Below are 18,239 nucleotides of genomic sequence, written 5' to 3' on the forward strand. Positions count from 1 at the left end.
CTTATTTCAGAGCCCTGCTATATTCATCTAGTGACAGGCTTACACTGTATGCTTATGAAGTTGCCTGGCTCTTGTGGTGATGAGCGACAATTCTTCAGTTTCTTCAATTAGAATCTTTGACAGTGTCAGTTGTGAATGTTTTAATTCTTACAGGATTAGAACCTTAATTCTTCTGCATACCTTTTGGCTACTAAAACAAAACCAAAACAACACAACCCTTCCCCTCCCAAAAAAAAAAAACCAAAAACCAAAAACCAACCAACTGAAAAAAAAAAAAAAAAACCCAACCAAAAAAACCCATAATAGAAATACAAGGAGAGGGGGAAAGTACAACTACAGTTAAGAAAATCTTACAGCAGATAACGATTGTAATTGCTTTGCATGTCAGCTGCACGGTTGCATACGTACCCTGTAGTCAGGGAGAAAACGTAAACGGATGAAGGAGTCCAGCATATTCAATAAGGTCTGTTTGCATTATATCCCATGCTAGTTTGACTGCAGAGAAGTGCTTGCTTTGGGTCTTTCTGCCCTAGGTGATAAGAAGTCACAAGCAAATTTTATCTTGAGTTCTCCTTCATAGTATTTCTTAGAATACCATTAGCCTATCCAGGCAAATCAGCAGAGATATGAATGTGTATTCAGTATCTGAAAATTAAAAATTCTTCTGCCTCTGGAGTGCTGGAAATCCTTCACCTATTGATCAGATCCAGATTGCCCTCTTTTTAGAATCAAACAAGAGACCTACTCTTACCAGCCAAATATAAAAACATCTGTGTAAAGCTTCTTCAAAATCAACCACACTGACCCCTATAATTTTCTCATCCTCATTATCACTGAATTTTAATCCTGTGAATTATTAAATTTGATTAGCTATTATACAGGTGGCAAATCGAGAAGTTGGACTGTTTTAGGGAGGTTAATTTGCTGTGAGAGTGTGGTGTCCTGCATGAACTAATCATCCAAGCTCTTTGGAGGGTATCTGAGCTTACTGCATGCCTACACAGAGAGGTCCTCCTGGTCTAGTTCTATATACAGGTAGTCTGTTGGAGTCAAGGGAGGATTGGCAAAAGTACCACAATCAATCTAAACACTCTACTAAGTCCTGTCATCACTGAAGAAAGAAATGCAACACAGTAATGTCTATAAAGTCATATTTCTATGAATTTATTCCAAAACAAGACTATAACATATGACAAACTTTAAGTGTAAAATTTTGCTATGCCAGAATGAACAAAAAAGAGAGACATTCTGTGTTTTAAAATAGCTTCTTGAATTGTGCAGAGTAAACCTGTGTCTGCACCATGAGCATTGTTGTAGAAACTGAGAAATAAAAGCTGCAGGTTTTAGAAACCACTGAGAATTGAACTAAATAGAATAGAGCTATGAATGAATCAGTCAGTTACAGGTATTTAGGTGCAGAGCGGAGCATATTAAATGCACGTTCTCTCATTAAAGAATCTATTTAAATTAAAAAAAAAAGTCTTTGAAGCTTATTTTTACCTAATAAAGGTAAAATTGAAATAATGTTAAATGTGTACATTTTCGTACTTCTATGTTAATTCATTACAATGCAGAAAACTGTTCTTCATTATAAGTATTGAACAATGTATGCAGTTGAGCCAGATTTGAAGTGAAAATATATTCAGCGAGCAGTACCATGTTTAACCTTTCTCTCTGGTCTCAGCCTCTCCTGCTGGTGTTGCGCTTTGTGATCTGCTCTTTCTCAGCTGGGTTTCTATTAGGAGCCATGTGTGAGTCAGTGGGAAACGGAATCTTTTCCTAAGTGGTTGAATTATTCAGCTGTATAAACAAATTGATAAATATTATGAAGATAATTTCGGTCCAGAGAACATCAAAGAGGTCAGTGGGAGGGACAACATGTAATTTGATAAGGTATTAGCACGTAAATCACTCCTCTTGCCTTATTGTATTCCACTTGTTGACGTAAGCAAGAGTGATGATTCGGGGAAAAAGCACTTGGTAAAGAATAATTGGAAATCACACTGTAAAACCCCCCAAGCTTTTATTTAAGGTGCAAAGGCATGTGTTCTGCAGGTCCTGATAGTGAGAGGTGTATTCAACAGAATGACCTACTTAACATGAAATGCTTCTCAAATACAGAGAATTCAAGTTTCTGCTCTGTTACACCAGCTTCATATCAGAGCAACACACAGATCAGTGGAGTACACTGACATAAAGAGAGCATTGCATTCGTTTGAGATTTTTTATTGTGAAAGTGCAGCCGACTTAAGGCTTTTAACACTCTGTGAGGTTAATTTGTAAAGTTGATGATTCTGTAACATTCTAAGGATGTTTGACTTCTGCATAAGGCTTACATCCAAACTGTGATGTTGTTTCTACAAGTAATATTGTATTACCTCCATGGAATTTGTATTTGTTGTGCATATAATCTTTTATGTACACACGTGTGCATGTGCAGACTTATGTAAGGCATCCTTAGCTGCTATATGAAGGCACTCCATGTAAAAATTTAAGTAACTGTGTAGGAAAAAATATCAAACAGACAAATGATGGAGATAATTCAAATCACTGTCATTTTCTGTCCTATTATAAGGCTTCATCTTAATTCAGTGCTAGTAGTTAACAAGCCTGTTAAACAGCATCTCTGTGTAGTCTTGTGAAAATGGCCTCTGTTGAGTAGTCAAGAAACATAGTATAGATGAGCATATATATTTAAGATCCCCTCCATCCCAAACCATTCTGTGATATACTGCACAGCCTTGTTAGAGTTGTTCTCAAAGATGACTATCTGTATGAATTCAACCAAAATTACTTCCCACCTTTCATGGTAACTAAGCTCTTTTCCAAAGCAATGGCTACTCTAAGGGACCTGCCATGTGTGCCCCATTTATCTGTTCATAAACATTTAATTGGCTTCACACCTAAGTCAGAAATGAGACAATGGTGAATATCTCATTCACCTTTGTGTTTCTTGCAGGAATCATAGCGAGACCTGAATCTTTCCTGTGGCTTCTGCATCAGTGCTATACAAACAAGCGCATTGAAAACAAATATTTCAGGGTTTGGTTTTTTTTGAGGTTGGTTTTTTTTTTTCTTCCTAAGCTAGAAGCCGTTTTTGAAATTGTGCCAAGCATAGGTTAAACAAACAGGAAATTTTTCCCATAAGTAAAAAGTCCTGTGAAGTCAAAAGACTTAGCATTTAACTGATCTTTGCTGGGTACAGAGAAAATTAAGTAGCTAAGGCTGCCTTTACTCATGGTCAACAATACTTTAGTCCAAAAATACTGCCAAATCAGAATAAAACTCTGCAGAGGATAATTACACTGTATTTTCAGCTAACAGCTTTAGTTAAAATGAAATTTTCTTGCTACTGCTTTTGATTTTGTTTAAAATATATATTTCCTTTCTTAGGTAGGTTTTAGTTCCAGTCCAAATGGAAGTTTTGGTTTTGTGTCCTTAAGGCTGACTGAGTGTAAAAGGCTAATGAAGCTTCTGAACCTAACTGTTTTGGCTTTCAGTGCTCACCCAGAGAGGATATGTGTGTGTCTGCAATTGTAGTTTGTAGAAATAACAGCCTGGCAAGAACTTTGTGAAGTCCAGGTAGCTGCAAAAGACCAAGAAGGCTGCATCTCACTTCTAGTTCTGATGCAGTTATTGATACCTAAAGTAAAAACAAATGCTATGCTGCTTTTCATGCCTAAGTTGCTACGAGTAAAGTTGGTGTGGTGGTACTTGCAGGAAGCATTACCGAAAGCTGTAGAACAGTGTTTACCGTCTTACATGGTGAATCTGGTTTAAGCAGTGTATCTGTGCGGTTTTTTTTAAGTCCACATGGACTGCACTAAGTGTGTTTGTAGCCCAGCTAATTCTGAGCACATTAGAAGGTTCCTACCGAGTTCAGATGGAGTTGCCTGAGAGTCTAAATGTATTTATTCAATCTAGATGTCAAAAACCTCTAATATCATAAATCTAAAAAGTTGTTAAAAAGAAAGCCCCAAAAGCCAGAAAATAGGCAATAAAACTCCATTCACTCCCCAAACCAGCTGAGGCTTGACTTGCACTGAATCTTATACAAGTAAACAGTGTTACACATCAACATTTGTACTGAAGTTTTTGTGAGTTGGTAAAACTGAAGTAAAGGCTCAATGTTAACAGAAGTGGTTATTTTCCTCTTTAACTCGTCATCCACCAAGATGAAATGCAAACCCAGCTACGATTGCCTTGGAAGTCCAGCAGAGCTTTTCTCTGATGCTTTGCTCCAGTCATCTGGCAGTTCACATTTTCAAGTGTTTGCACACAGAGTATAATATTATAATTTCTCTTAGGATTTGCAAGTACTCTGAAGGTGCCCTGTCACATTACTAATCCATTTCCAAAATGGAATGCTTTTGCTTATATAGATTTTCCAGTTCTGTCACATAAATTCACTGTATTCACTGAGATAAATACAAAACCTCTATAGACAGACAGCAAAATCTTATTCACTACAGGATTCTTTTTTTTTAATAACTGCCTCAGACTAGTGTCTTGTCTTGAGGGTTTTAGTTAGGAATTGTTGCAAATTTCTATAACAATAAAATGTTTTCACTTTTTCTCCATTCATGCTGCTATCTTCCTATTGAAGAAATAGCCTACATTTAACAAAAAAAAAGTCAGACTTTCTCTGTCTTTTGAAATGATCCAGTCTCTTCAGGTCCTTTGAAGACAGTTATCATACTGGTCAAATCTTGTTTGCTGTTATGTAGGGAAAAGAAATCTTTTAGAATATTATAAATCTTTCCAGTGATGGAATGATTTTTCGAAAGTGATGAACTATCACGGTAGCTTTTTATTTGCTGGGGATGGGGAAGAGTGTTTATTGGACTGTAGACGAGGATATATTTTTTGTTGTTTTGGACATGTGAAATCTTTATCTCCACTGAGATAACTGGAGAGAAGCACTGATTTTAATAGGCTTTTTTCTGAAAAGATAGAAAAAAGAAACTGGGGTGGTAGTTTACTGTATTTTATGTTTTATTATAGCTGGATTGTTTCATACTCTTGCGGTTCAGGTTGTATAATTGTTGACTTTTACTCCCCAAGGAGTTTCCTCCTTCAAGTTTAGCAATGAGGGATAATTCTGGGAGGTCTGCAGTTCCTCACTTGTCTCTAAATTTGCTGACCAGTTAGAGATGAGTTACTTCATCTGAAATACCTAGCAGGCAAATTGTGTTCTGACACCTTTGCATGTTGTGTGCGTTTACACTGTAAGGTCTCCAGAGCACGTCTGGGCTGGTGTTACACAGTATAACACATGCATACCTATTGTTGGGGTCTTTTAGGTGATATTACAGATGACATAGTTTAGTGAAGTCAAGAAGTGCAAGACTAGGGCCTCACTCTAAGGCCATATGGTAGTGGCTTGATTTCTCGCAGCAGTGGCACCAACAGCTTTATAATGGAAAATAATTTGTAAGTTTAAGAGTTTTATAGATGTTTTCCTTGTTAGTGCACTTAAAAAATATAGCACACTTACACCCATGAAATGAATCTTTCATTTCCCCTTTTTGGCAATTTGTACAAGCAATGCATGATGCCATCAGGTTGCATTAGCAGAGCCCCAAGGATGACATGGTCCAAGCGGCTCATTCTTTCTCGCTCTGTTTTAAGCCATTCAGAAGTGCAGTGTTTCCCAAAGGTCTACCTTTGGTTTCCCTATATTCCACACACAGGGAGAATCCTGGGATAATAGATGATTTTCATCTGTACTTTCACGTTATATCCCTTTCCATTTTTAATACTATGTTACGGACAGTATACTTTGTGTATGGATTCAATTGTTATGAAACATTACAATTTCTGTTGTTTCTTCTAGGTAGAGAACAGACCCAAATACTATGGAAGAGAGTAAGTAACATACACCTCTGAAAGTGGTTTGTCCAGACGTGTTGGTTGATAATAGGTACAGAACAGGTTGCAAGTGTTTGCTCTGGGTCCTTTGTTTTTTCTCTATGTTTTACAGCAGTGTGCCTTGCTCACCATCAGATTATTATTGCAGTACCATCACTTTTGTCTGTCTAAAATTACACCTGCAGTTTCTGATGGATATGTATATTATTGGGTGCTACCTTAAATGAGAGAAACATGTGTTTCTGTTCTTCCAAAGGGTTTTCTTTGTCTACCTGCCCCTCCAGTTGGCTTTTGCAAAAGGTGTTTGTGTGCTGGGGAAAAAACAAGATCTGGATCACAAATGCAATATAAGCGTACAGTATATACATCTTCTATTTCAGATTGCTAAGGCAAAGATGGTTAGATATAGTGTGGGGAAACAAAGCAGATTTTGTTTGTGTGTGTTTTGGTAAAAGGTGTGTAGTGTTGCTAGTTATTACACCAGTAATTGCTGAGTTTATATGTGACCCCTAAGCTTTTAGCAAGTTGCCATAATATCCCTGAATGTTGCAAAATGCTGGATTGCATGGCACTGGTGCAAAACATGTGAATCCAGCAGGAGAAAATGGGCTTATTTCTACAGATTAAATTGATAAAAGCAGATTTAAAAAGCAATATACTTGTTTCATAGATATTGTTTCATAGAAGCCTTTCTAAACTATTTAAAGTGACTGCAAGTGCAGGTAGAAAGGGAGATTAATTTAAGCTATAGATTCCTGCAAATCAGTCACTTTTATGTTTGCTTCTTTTTTAATTACCATGGTTGGTGGTTTTTAGAAGAAGAGGAAAAAGTGATTTAAAAGTAAAAAGGCATGTGTTTTGAAAGGTCTTTGTTCTTTAGATTCCATGGGATGATCTCAAGGGAGGAAGCTGACCAATTATTAAGTGTTGCAGAGGGAAGCTATCTCATTCGTGAAAGCCAACGGCAACCTGGAACCTACACTTTGGCATTAAGGTTGGTAATTAATATTTAATTTTTAAGTTTATAAAATATTCAACGAAATGTACTGCGTTGTTGACCTTAGTGCTTAAACTTCCTTGTGATTGTTTTAATTTTGTTTTTTTTTAAGCATCATACTTTTTTGTCCTAATTACAGATTTGTTATCTTTAACCTTCCCTAACCTTTTCTGAAGTGCTAATGTTCCTTATGTTTGCACCATCAGGATAATAGTAACTGTGTTCTTGCTGGTGTTGCTTCATTTTGCCCTTCTCCCACTACATTACAGATGTGACACCATATAGGTGTTGGGAGAGGAGTCAGCCAAGAAATAAAAACCATCTTAAGCATTCACCTGACTCATCTGCTGTTTGGGTTACTTACTAGCTAAGCTAGCTGTTGCTGAAGAGCAATTAGTTCTTTCTAGTCCCTCTGTGGGATGGCAAATAAATCAGGAGGTTTTTGTCTGAACACCTGTTAACTAACAATGTTTGTAGATCTGTTTCTTTGCAAAATTCTGGTAAGTGGATCAGGTATAAATAAAAAACTGAAATAAAAACAGAAATAAAAAATAACTTCATTAGTTGTATTTTTTAAATACTTTAATTACCCTTAAGGTAATGGAGGTTATTTTGGCCTGAGCTGTACACTAAAGTATCCAGATGAGAGATGGTGATTATTAGCTGTGTTTTAAATCTATGTGAGATGGTAAAATATTGAAGGAGAAGATACAGTTACTGAAAATTTTATATGGGTAGAATAAGATTGCAATTAAAATAAGAATATCATGAAATAATAGGTTGTGAGTACTTACTTTTTTTTTTTTTTCCAGAAAAAAAGGTGTATTTTACTGAGATGTTTGTTTCGGTAGTAATAAGATTTCAAATAGAAAAGTTATTGACATTTACACTGGTTTGCATTAACAGTGTAAATAAATTTGTTGTTTATTAGGATCTAATACTCCATTTCGTTTGCTTCTGCTCTTGCAATATTCATTTGAAAAGAAAACAGTTGTCATAACACCTGGCTTGAAGATAAAGCTCCTGCACCTTGCTCCTGATGGTGCTGAAAGCACAAGGTCTATAGACTGTGAAAGATGGTGCTGCTGAGCATCTTGCAATAATGTGTTAATATAGCTTGTTTTACAAATGCCCATCCAGTTCAGCAAGTCAAAAGATGGGTCTCTTTTAGGCTTGATGGTTTGTCTTTCAAACTGGAAAACCTCTTTGAAAGCAATAAAATCTATTTTCATACCAAATAGAAATCAGAATGGATGGCTGTTGGTGATCAGTTTGGGAAAAAGTTTCAAATAATAGCAAAGCTGTTACCATTGATTTATTTTGAGGAAATTAAGCATTTGGCCAAACAACTCAGAATCTGAAATTGCAGCATGTTGCAGCCATGTCATTATGAGTAAGCATTAGCTGAACAACTTATATATTAAGGGTGGTGGTCTAGGTGTCTGCTTTCCATCCCACAAGTAATGCTCTGTTATCTTGCTGTTAGCCTCGTATACGAATGAGGGTCTTTGCTCTCATACATTAGGTGAAAGTTCTCGGTGAACTTCAGTGCTCTGTCTTCCGCATGTGGAAATTTTACCACTAGGATTCCTTTTTCTCTCCACTGGAGTTTCTTTTTCTCTCTCCTAGGAAGTGTAGCAGGAGTCTGCATTTCCATTGAGGCAGAGTTTTGCTCAGTTTGCATTTTTCCTTTCCCTGGAATTATATATACAGAATATACCCATTAGTCAATATTCCCACTGACTCTGTTGCTGACACTGTAGCATCTCATAAAGACTAGGTAATTTCTGTGGTCTGTTTGTTCAGCCTGACTGTGAGAAGTTTGCTCTTATTGCCATAATAAGTTTATGTAATTTTACCTGTAATTTATAGCATTTTTTTGAGACCATCATTTGTGCTTGTGTCACTGCACTACCAGATGGCAAAGGTAACTCTGTCTACAGCTTAGATAATCCTAGTAGGAATTTCAGAACATCATCTCCATGGCCAGAAACAGAGCTTGTGAATAGGGTGGCATGTATGGGCAAAACCTTTCCAAGTTCAATGGAAAATTGACTTCAGGGTCTCTGATTTCAGCCTTTCTTTTCTAGCTGTGTGAATCAATTTGATCTTTTCATAGTAGGCGTAAATGCCATTCTGTTATTCAAGCAGTCATGTTAATTTTAAGATCACTTCTGTATGACTTTTGCTTTTCCTTCTTTACCTTTATTTTACCCTTTAGAAGGTGTTAGGAGGAAAGAAAATTTGGTCAGCTGTTTGTTTTATACAAAGAAACAGACACAGAACAGGTTTCACAACATTTTACAAAGTTAACTATCAATGCCGAAGAGGTGCTCTAATAGTGCAATAGATAACATAGTAACACATAAAATGTAATATCCATGTTTTGTGATTGTTTTTCAGGCATGCTTTGGAAAGCAAATGGAAAATGTTGAGTAAAATTTAGGTGCTTGAGGCTACCCATTGACTTTTGGCATAAATACTTGGTTCCATCATGGTTCCTGTATTTCAGTGTATCTACTCCATCTATCTCTCGCTGTGCATGTTTGTTGCCTGACTTGTCTGTCTGTGACAGTCTGTCAGTTGTGATCAGGACAAATTGGAAACTACCTATGAAGTGTGATTGCATCATAAAATCCCAATTCATTGAGACGTGAAAGTCTTGTGGAAGCATTGAGTAGGATCAGCTGCTATGGAGACTGAGACAGGGTTGTTTCCTGCCTTGTAGTTACCGGTTCTTCTGCTGGGGGGCAGGCAATTCAGTAGTACAGACAGCTCAGCACAGCCTGCTCTGGCAGATACCTTCTTCCTGCATTTGTGTCAGCATGCCTGGGAATCCTGAAAACCCCAGTGCATTCAGTCCTGAAGAGCAGTTTAGTCAAACAGGATCATAAACGCTTTCGGTGGCAAGGTATGATGTCTCTGTAATGAAATATTTCGAGTCTTCATTTCTGCAATGGTAAAAAGCAAACTTTTTGTGCTTTGTCATGAGGACCCAAACCAACCAACTCCTCAAATCATCATGGAACAATTTGAATGCTACATTTGATACCTGTTGATAGCTATTGTAACTGATGCCTAAAATAATGGTATGTTTCAGCCATTGAAGTTGTTTTGAATTTAGTTGCAACTGTAGTTCTGTTTTGTCTAATATTTTGGTTTGATGGTACTAAATTAAGTGAAGGCACTGTATCCTCTGTGTTCTCAGAATTCAAAAAGGAAGATATCTTGGTGTTTGTCATTTGATTTATTTATATTACAGTTTATTTAATCAACTTCAACATCAGGTACTTGCTGTGTTGGTAAAGTTTCTAACACAATTAAATTGGAAACTAGAAAAAAACACTAAAAAAACCCTTTGGCTACAAAGCAAGCTAGGCGAGACATAAAGGTAGAACTCAATTCTTATTATGGCTGCCTAAACATTGTATTTGTGAACACATCATCCTGTATGCCACAAATATCATAGAGATTGATGAACCCTAGCTCAACTTATCTTCTGGAACTATTAAAAAAGATCACCTCACAGAGGGCTATGTTATAGGGGAAAATACTGAATATTCTTTCGTGTTCTGTCTCTATCCTCACTGCTTATTCCCTTCTAGAATGTACTTATAGTGGGCATTCTTGAGAGATGCTCATATTGTCTTCACTCTGCAATGAAGATTTGCACTTGTTAAACAACTTTGTCTTTCTAGAAGATAAAGAATAAACTGTTAAGACCACAAATCACAACTCCTTTGTAGGCAGACAGAATTCACAGTCATAAAAACATGTTTTTGTAAAATCTGGAACAGATTGGACAATAGCACTAAGCTACAGTCTTCAGCTACAGCCAAAATGCACAGAATGCAAATGCAGTTGGTGCATGAAGGTTCTTTTATGGACTGTTCTACTCCTACCGCAGCTCTTCTGCGTCTCACTGCTTTTAAAGTTACTCTAAGGGATGCCTTAAGTCATCATAAAATGGGCAGATCTGGGAATAGGTATGGGTAATTGTCTGCAAAGAGTTTCTCCCCAGTTATATATCTGTTAACTGTATTTGCAAGTTCTCTGACTATGAACACACTGGGTTAGGTCAAAGGACCAGTTTGTATTCTGGTCCACTATCTTCTCTTCAGTAGCTATTAATAGCAGGCATTGGAAGAAAAGTGTAATAAAAAGATGAACATGTGGTAGTAGTTCTCTGTTGTGCTCTTCCAGCTTCTGAAAATTTGCTGTTCATGGATATAACAGCAGAATTATCTTTGCTATTCTTTCAGGCTTTGGATGGAGAGATTTTTTATTGTTGTCTAGTGACTTTCTGAGTACATTTTTGAACCCTTGTAGACTTGTCTGTCTGCAACATGAGGTGTATGCCTTAACTAGGTTTTACAGGCAGCAGCATCCTTATCTTGAATATTCCACCTCACAATTTTATTGGATGCTCCCTAGTTTTCATATTATGAGAAACGGTGAACAGTTGATCTCTATTTACCTTTTCCATGCCACTCATGTCCCCTTTATTGTTCTCTTTACAGTTGATGAGTCCTAGGCTATACATTCAGGTTTTGTAGTGAAGCTATTCCATAACCCTCATCATTTGTCACCTTTCACTGCACCTTTTTCTTACTCTGTGACTATCTTTTGGATACACCAGGACCAGGACTGCACATCCTGTTCAAGATGAAGTGGGCCATGGAAGTTTTTAATTTGTTCTCTAAACCCTTCTGAAGGAATTTTTGACCACTGTGGAGCATTAGGCTTTGAAGCTTTTATAGAACTAGCTTTAGTAGGTCTGAAGATCTTGTTCCTGAGCTGCAATAGCTACAGACACAGCCCAGTAACGATTAAGTGGCCAAATATAGGATAGGATAAATAATGGCTTTTTCAGGCTTAACCGAGGCAGTCAGATAGTCTTAGTGCAGTGCTGTGGAATAGTTAACTGACTTCATAGTGAAGATGTTGAATATTTCTTCTTCTTTAATGAGGTAGAAAAAGTGATTCTTACCCAAAGAAACTTTTCAGTTATTAAGGTTGCCGGTGAGTTACTGTAAAATGTGCTTTCCACTTATGTAAGAAGCTGCATTTTACTATCTTCTGATGAGCTATTTTTGTCTACTTTTGTCCATTATTGTGCAATTAATTTGCATCCTAACTTTTTTTTAATACAGGTTACTTTTTAAATCTAAACTTGAAACAAAAGAGGTTTTGTTTTCAGAAAACAAATTTCTCAGTTTGTAACAGGGACAAGTATGTACTTAGGCAAAAAGGAAATGGTAACTTACATGTTGTTTTAAGTGTGTGAGTTTGGCTAAATATTCAGCGCTGTCTTTCAAATAAAATTAATGTTTGGAGCCTAAAAAGACCTGTGAAATTGTATCAGTTCAAACACTGGATAAAAGAGAATGAAGCATAAACACAAATGAGAGCAGCAGATCATCACCCTGCTATATTTAATGCCTGTACTTAATCATGGCTGTGGTTTCTCATAGCTTATTAAAAGCAAAAGAGAGCACGGCAGAATTCACCAATGTTTGCGAATTAATTAATAAGAGAATGCCATGGAAAAGTTTTTGCAACCCTGAGGCTTAAAAAAATTACTAACGAGAAAATTAGTGTAGGTATATATGTATGTCCATACTTATCAGCAAGTCTCTTTGACAATAAAAATACATGACATACATTGTAATGTTAATTAGATATTCCAAATGGATTAAAAGAACTGAAAATCCTTAATTCCTGGAAGTATTAGATCTGCTTTTAAATATGGCGAAAGAGTAGTACAGTGCTGAATGCTAAGACCTATAACAAATAACAGTAACAATAAGACATGGTTCACAAGGTAGCCTTTTGTGGTTGAGAGCTTGCTTAATAATTAGGATGAGGATAAAGAGGAAATGGATAGAGATTGTATTAATGGTAGGCGTTGAAGTGTGATGGTACTGCATGTTCTTTTGAGCAGATATCTGCTGTAGCACGTTTAGTTGGTTACCATGGTTTCCCTTCCTGCAAATTCTATTGTTGTGATACTGACGATGAATTGAAATAAGGTTCTGCAGCATGAATTTTTTAAAAAAAATGAAAAAAGGTAATAACGTTAGCTGTGATTATGAGTCATGTTTTCTTTATGTTTGGGGGTTAGGGCACATTAAAGATTATGTGGCATCAGGAGACAATTCTTGGGGCGAAATAAATGCCAAAAATTAGTAATCCTTAGTTTAGTCAACCAGTTACATGTATTATGCAAGAAATTGACACACATCTTCTCTATCCCTAAATTATGAAATTGCCTTAAGAAACTAGCCACTGATACTTTAAAAGGAGACATAATTAGTAGGCTGTTAGACCATAATGCTGCAAATGAACTGCAGCAAACAAACTGCAAATTAATTTCGGAGGACAGTTGTTTAGTAGCCGAATGTTCATTTTCAGTGGGTTCTTTTGGGACACACGTGTAGTGCTCTTCCAGAACATACATTGATTGCCATGGGATTACTTAACACATGTAAATTCAACATCTGCAAAAGTTTTTTTGAATTCAGAGGTTAAAACTGTGCATCTGCATTCTGCTGGAAAGCCTTGTTGTACAGGCTGGGGCACTGGAGAGGAGATGGGAAAAGAAGAATTGTTTGAAACAACTTTCTGTGTGATAATAGCTGAATTACATTTTAATTATGAATATATCAAAATTTGGTCATAGTTTATCCTGAATCCACAGAAGGAGCCCAGCAAACAAAAACTCGCTGCATCTCTTCACTTTACCATGATAACAGACATCATGCTAGTTGGTAGGAAAAATTATAAAGACCATTTCAAAGACTAAACTTTGCATATCTTTCTGCTGTGTATTTTTTTACTTGATTTGCAAATGCAGTGATTGGCAGTAGCAAGGGCTGAATTCAGTTTCTAGAAACCTTTCTAAAATATTCACACAATATTTCTTGGTTGCTAGCTGAAAAATCCAGGGGAAGTGTGCTGATAAGTTTTGGAACCTGCTTTTCTGCTCTAAAATAAAACACTTTGGCCTCTATTTAAATGATCTTGCATGTAAAAGAAATTTCCTTTCCTATACAAAATTTCATACTAAATAACGCTTTGTTACTTTGTCAGTGAGATGGAAGGCTCAACTACCAGTAAACAGCATAGGCATCCTGCATGTCATCTGCCTTATGTAAGTGCACCTGAGCACTACTGAGGTGGCTTTGCTGAAGTATTTAGAATAATAATAAATAGCTGCTAACCTTAATGAGTAATTAGCTGGCTACCTAGGCCCTCCCACAGACTAGAATGCTTTTTTCCTTATGGTTCATGTCTTCTTGCTGTGTTCCTGTTCTCCTTCCCTCCTCTTCCCATCTGTTGTTGTTGTCAGCTCTGTTTTCTTTTGGCTAGTGTACCTAATTTATCTTTGGCAATTCAGTTTGCTGCAGTCTTTCTCCTGCTCATATAAGTTCAGCACTTCTCAGAGGAATATTCTCTGCTTGGGTGGTGGTGTGAACTTTTAGGTAACTTGTCCAAGAGCTGCCTGTGATCAGTACACGTAACTCATGTTCATTTTATGCCATGTCCTACACTTCTGACTGTAGCTCCAGCTGCACCACAAAGATCTACTGTAATCTGGCGCACCATAGAGCCTTTGGGCTTGTGATTGAGGCACTCTGGTGGAGCTCAGAAAATCTGGGCTCACTTCTTGGCTTGAGGCTTTTAAGTTTTCCACGCCTCATTTCTCCATTAGAGAGGGTATGTTCTTTCCCGTATCGTCTCACATGCCTGTTCAGTATAAAAGCCTAGGATCTCTTAAAAATGGCCCACACAAACTGAAAGTTGTACCCCATCTCTCAGACTACCCCCAGTCACAACCCCTGAGCAGGACTCTCAGTTGTAGTGTGCTATTTTTATGGTGTATAATGTCTGTCTGCTTTGAAGCTTCTAGGCACTGTTGGAATTGAATTAGTAAAAACTCAAATTGCAATGCAATCAGTTGATAATTGTGTATACTTGTACATAGCAAACATTGCACTGTCCTCCCCTGTCAAAAGGATACATATCTCTTCTGCCTTCTGCAGGTTCTATTGGAATGCCTTTTTACTCTTTTGCTTTTAGAAAATGCTAGATAGAAATATATCTTCAAGTTAGACCTTTTGGTTGGCCTCTTGTTTTGCAAGCTTTTGAAATACGCATCTATAAATCTTTTTATTTGGAGAAACAATTTACATTTCCTGATCTTCATCAATAAGCAAAAAAGTCCTTCAGCTTTATAAATGTGTTTTCAAAATAACAAATAGCCTCATTGTTGTTTAATCTCATAATTGTTTTTATCAAAACATTTATGAATTATTCAAACACTAAAACCCCTGAAAGCAGTAAATGTTATCTGGCCCGGTTTTCCTCTTCCTTCTCCTTCTTTTATACTTGATGTAGCTCAGCTGAGTTAAGCATCATTCCTCCTGATTTGATAGGTGCTAGGTTTTTCTTATAGCTAGAGTTGAGTAAATGAACTTTAACAGTATCTGTAATAAATTGACATCTGCCCCACCTACTGCTGCACTTTCATGAAGGAACAAATTGCATTCTGGAAAAACAGAATATAATAATAGAAAAGCTATCAATCTTTATTGATGAGCTGTTAGTAGCCCCCAGAATCCTAAGAGTGCATATTGTATATGCAGGAACCATTTCATTTTGCATTATTATACTTGTTTATTGTTAAGGAATGCAGCTTTTAGAGAACAGGGTGGGTATATTGGTGAATCTCACTGCTTACAAAAAAGTGGTGAGTGATTTCTAGAAGATCAGAGGTAGAATACATTGATAAAACAAATTAACTAGCAAACTGTGTAATAGCTTTAAGTAAATTAAGTAAACCTTTATTGTAAATTTGGGATTAACAGTGGTTTAAGGCAAATCAGATTTGACAAAATCTCTTTGGAACAGAAATCTTACTGTAGTTATTTTTAATCTAAGGCATTTTTTTATATGTATATATAAACTTTGAGACCTTGAATAACCTATAGAGTGTACATTAATAAACAAAACCAAAACAAGAGCAACAACAAAAACAGTGTTTGTCCACTCTGTTCTCAAAAAACCCTTTTTGCACTTGCAAGGCTATTTTATAGCGAAAATTTCTTAGGGTTTTCACTTGATGTCTTCCACTCAGATTTCCTTGACATACTGTATTAAAATATGCATATTGTCTTAGTAAGATATATTAAGAGAAAGTTGCTTTTAGTGTGAGAAAACCTGTAGAAGCAAAAAATAAATGTGACAGTCATGAGTAACTTTTAAACTAAAAGAGGGTAGACTTAGACTTTATATAGGAAATAAATTTTTTATAAGGAGAGTGGAGACACACTGGAACAGGTTGACCAGAGAGATTAAGATGCTCCATCCCTGGAAACATTCAAGGTCAGATTGCACAGGGCTCTAAGCAACCTGATCTAGTTGAAGATGTCCCTACTTATTGCAGGAGGGTTGGACTAAATGGCCTTTAAATGTCCCTTCCAACCCAAACTGTTCTAGGAGTCTATGCCTCTATGAACTTAAACCCTTGTAGGAAAAACTGCTGTAAGTGAAAAAAAAATGTGCATGTTTGAACATTATGCTATGGCAGTTCTCTCCATAGTGTGCATGATTTCTGTTACAGATCTGATGTTGTTCTACTTCTAAATTTGCCAGAAAAACAATGTCATACATGACGTGGAATGAAAATATTATACATAGGCAGAGTAAAATTTGCACACACGTTTTGAAGTTTGCTTGGGCAGACACTGTTGAGGGTTGGTAGCTTAGAAGAGTTAAAATACAGTTCTGATTTAAAGTAATACGAAAGCTGTCAGTAGCATCAAGTCACGTTGCAAAATTTACTCTTGGAGAACATTTCTTCAAAATTTTTGGTAAAGAAATGTAACTATTTGCTTAGTATCAAACTGTGAAAGTTACTAACATTCTTGTTAGTAACATTTCCAGAAGGTGTTTATTCCAGGCATGTTGGCATTGGTTTCCAAATACCACTCTCATTTAAAGAGAAGATCAGGCTTTTTTTCCCCTGTATACATAGACTTCAAACGTGTCTTAATCACTAACTACAATGAGTCTTTTCTCAGGAAGCATGGAGGTTTCATCACGTAGAAAAAGCAGTAAAACATTGTCCAAAACATTGGTATTGATTCTGATTCAATCATCAAATCAATTCCAGGGACTCATATAAAGTTTAAATGGAATAGGGCATGCAAGCACATTACTAAGAAGAGGTAATACATCTGTACAAGAGGTTTTTTTTCAGAACCAAATACATTCTTTTCCAATTATCTAACACTGATCAAGAACATTAAGAGTGATCTTAAGTGTTAAGTGATCTTACTGCATATTAATGATCAGTTGACATTTGTTCAGAGTTTGAGATGATGAAAAATCAGCTACTTAAAGCTACTTAAAGCTGTTTCAAAGTAAAATAAGACATTGAGACGAAAGAAGACTTCTTATTCTTTTGTTATATTTATTTATGAAACACACCATTACAAGGTGCCAAAGGCTGATAACACTTTCAGTCTTCATTGTTTTCAGCAGCTGTAACCTACTGCTGATACCCTAGAGCAGTTGTCTCTCACTTGTGTTGTCCCTGACAGTGCTCATGATCCACAGGAAGGTGCCACTGCTCTCATCCTTGCTGCCTGCTGTTTGCAGCATGCTATTTGAACAGTATTGTTTTCCTCTTGGACAAGGAAGTGTGAACAGTGATGCAGGTAAACAGTGTTCAGTCTCAATTGAGAGAGACTACTGGGAAACTGTTGTTAATGGTACAGCCCCAAATTTTTTTGCTTGAACCTGATTAGACAGAGCGAATTGAAGGTTGTGTCTGCATTGGCATGGGGTAGACACATTGCAGTTCCAGCTCTGGGATTTGTTTTCTATTTTGAAGGATGCCACACTTTTTCCATGCTAAATTAAACTATCATGCAATCAGCCATGGGTCTGATCAGAGCACGAGCCTGATCAGGTTTTAGGGATAACTTTATACCTAATTAATGTTCATCAAGCAACAGTCAGCCAGCCAGCCAGCCAATGCTGCCCTTTCAAATGGCACAGGAACGCTATCGATAGTGACTGTACTCTGGCACCTTTCCCAGCCGTGTCAGACAATGAGAATTTTTTGTCTCCACTGGTATAAAATGCACCTTTATTTTCCATCCCTAAAGCATCTGATTTCATTTATGCAAACTGTGTTCTTGTAAACTACTGCTAAGGTTTTAGAGATAATTAAATTTGTTGAGCAGGTACTCTAGGAAGATGGCAAGTTCCACAATTCCTTGGCCATCCTCAGAAATGTTGCCATTAAATAATAATAATAAAAAACAAACACCAAAATGAGCTGCTTTCAGGGGCTGGAGAC

The 18,239-nt window shown here is 36.8% G+C and overlaps 1 protein-coding gene across 1 annotated transcript in view; it reads left to right on the top strand.

The window, feature by feature from the left end:
- Positions 1-18,239, top strand: part of CHN1 (chimerin 1) — a 103,098-nt gene that overhangs the window by 27,164 nt on the left and 57,695 nt on the right. Inside the window, exons 5-6 of the mRNA XM_030487135.1 lie at positions 5,837-5,868; positions 6,752-6,865. Coding sequence (XP_030342995.1) covers positions 5,837-5,868; positions 6,752-6,865 — 146 coding nt within the window. The remainder of the gene's footprint in view (positions 1-5,836; positions 5,869-6,751; positions 6,866-18,239) is intronic.

Source organism: Strigops habroptila, chromosome 5, assembly GCF_004027225.2.
Source record: "Strigops habroptila isolate Jane chromosome 5, bStrHab1.2.pri, whole genome shotgun sequence".
NCBI lineage: Eukaryota > Metazoa > Chordata > Aves > Psittaciformes > Psittacidae > Strigops > Strigops habroptila.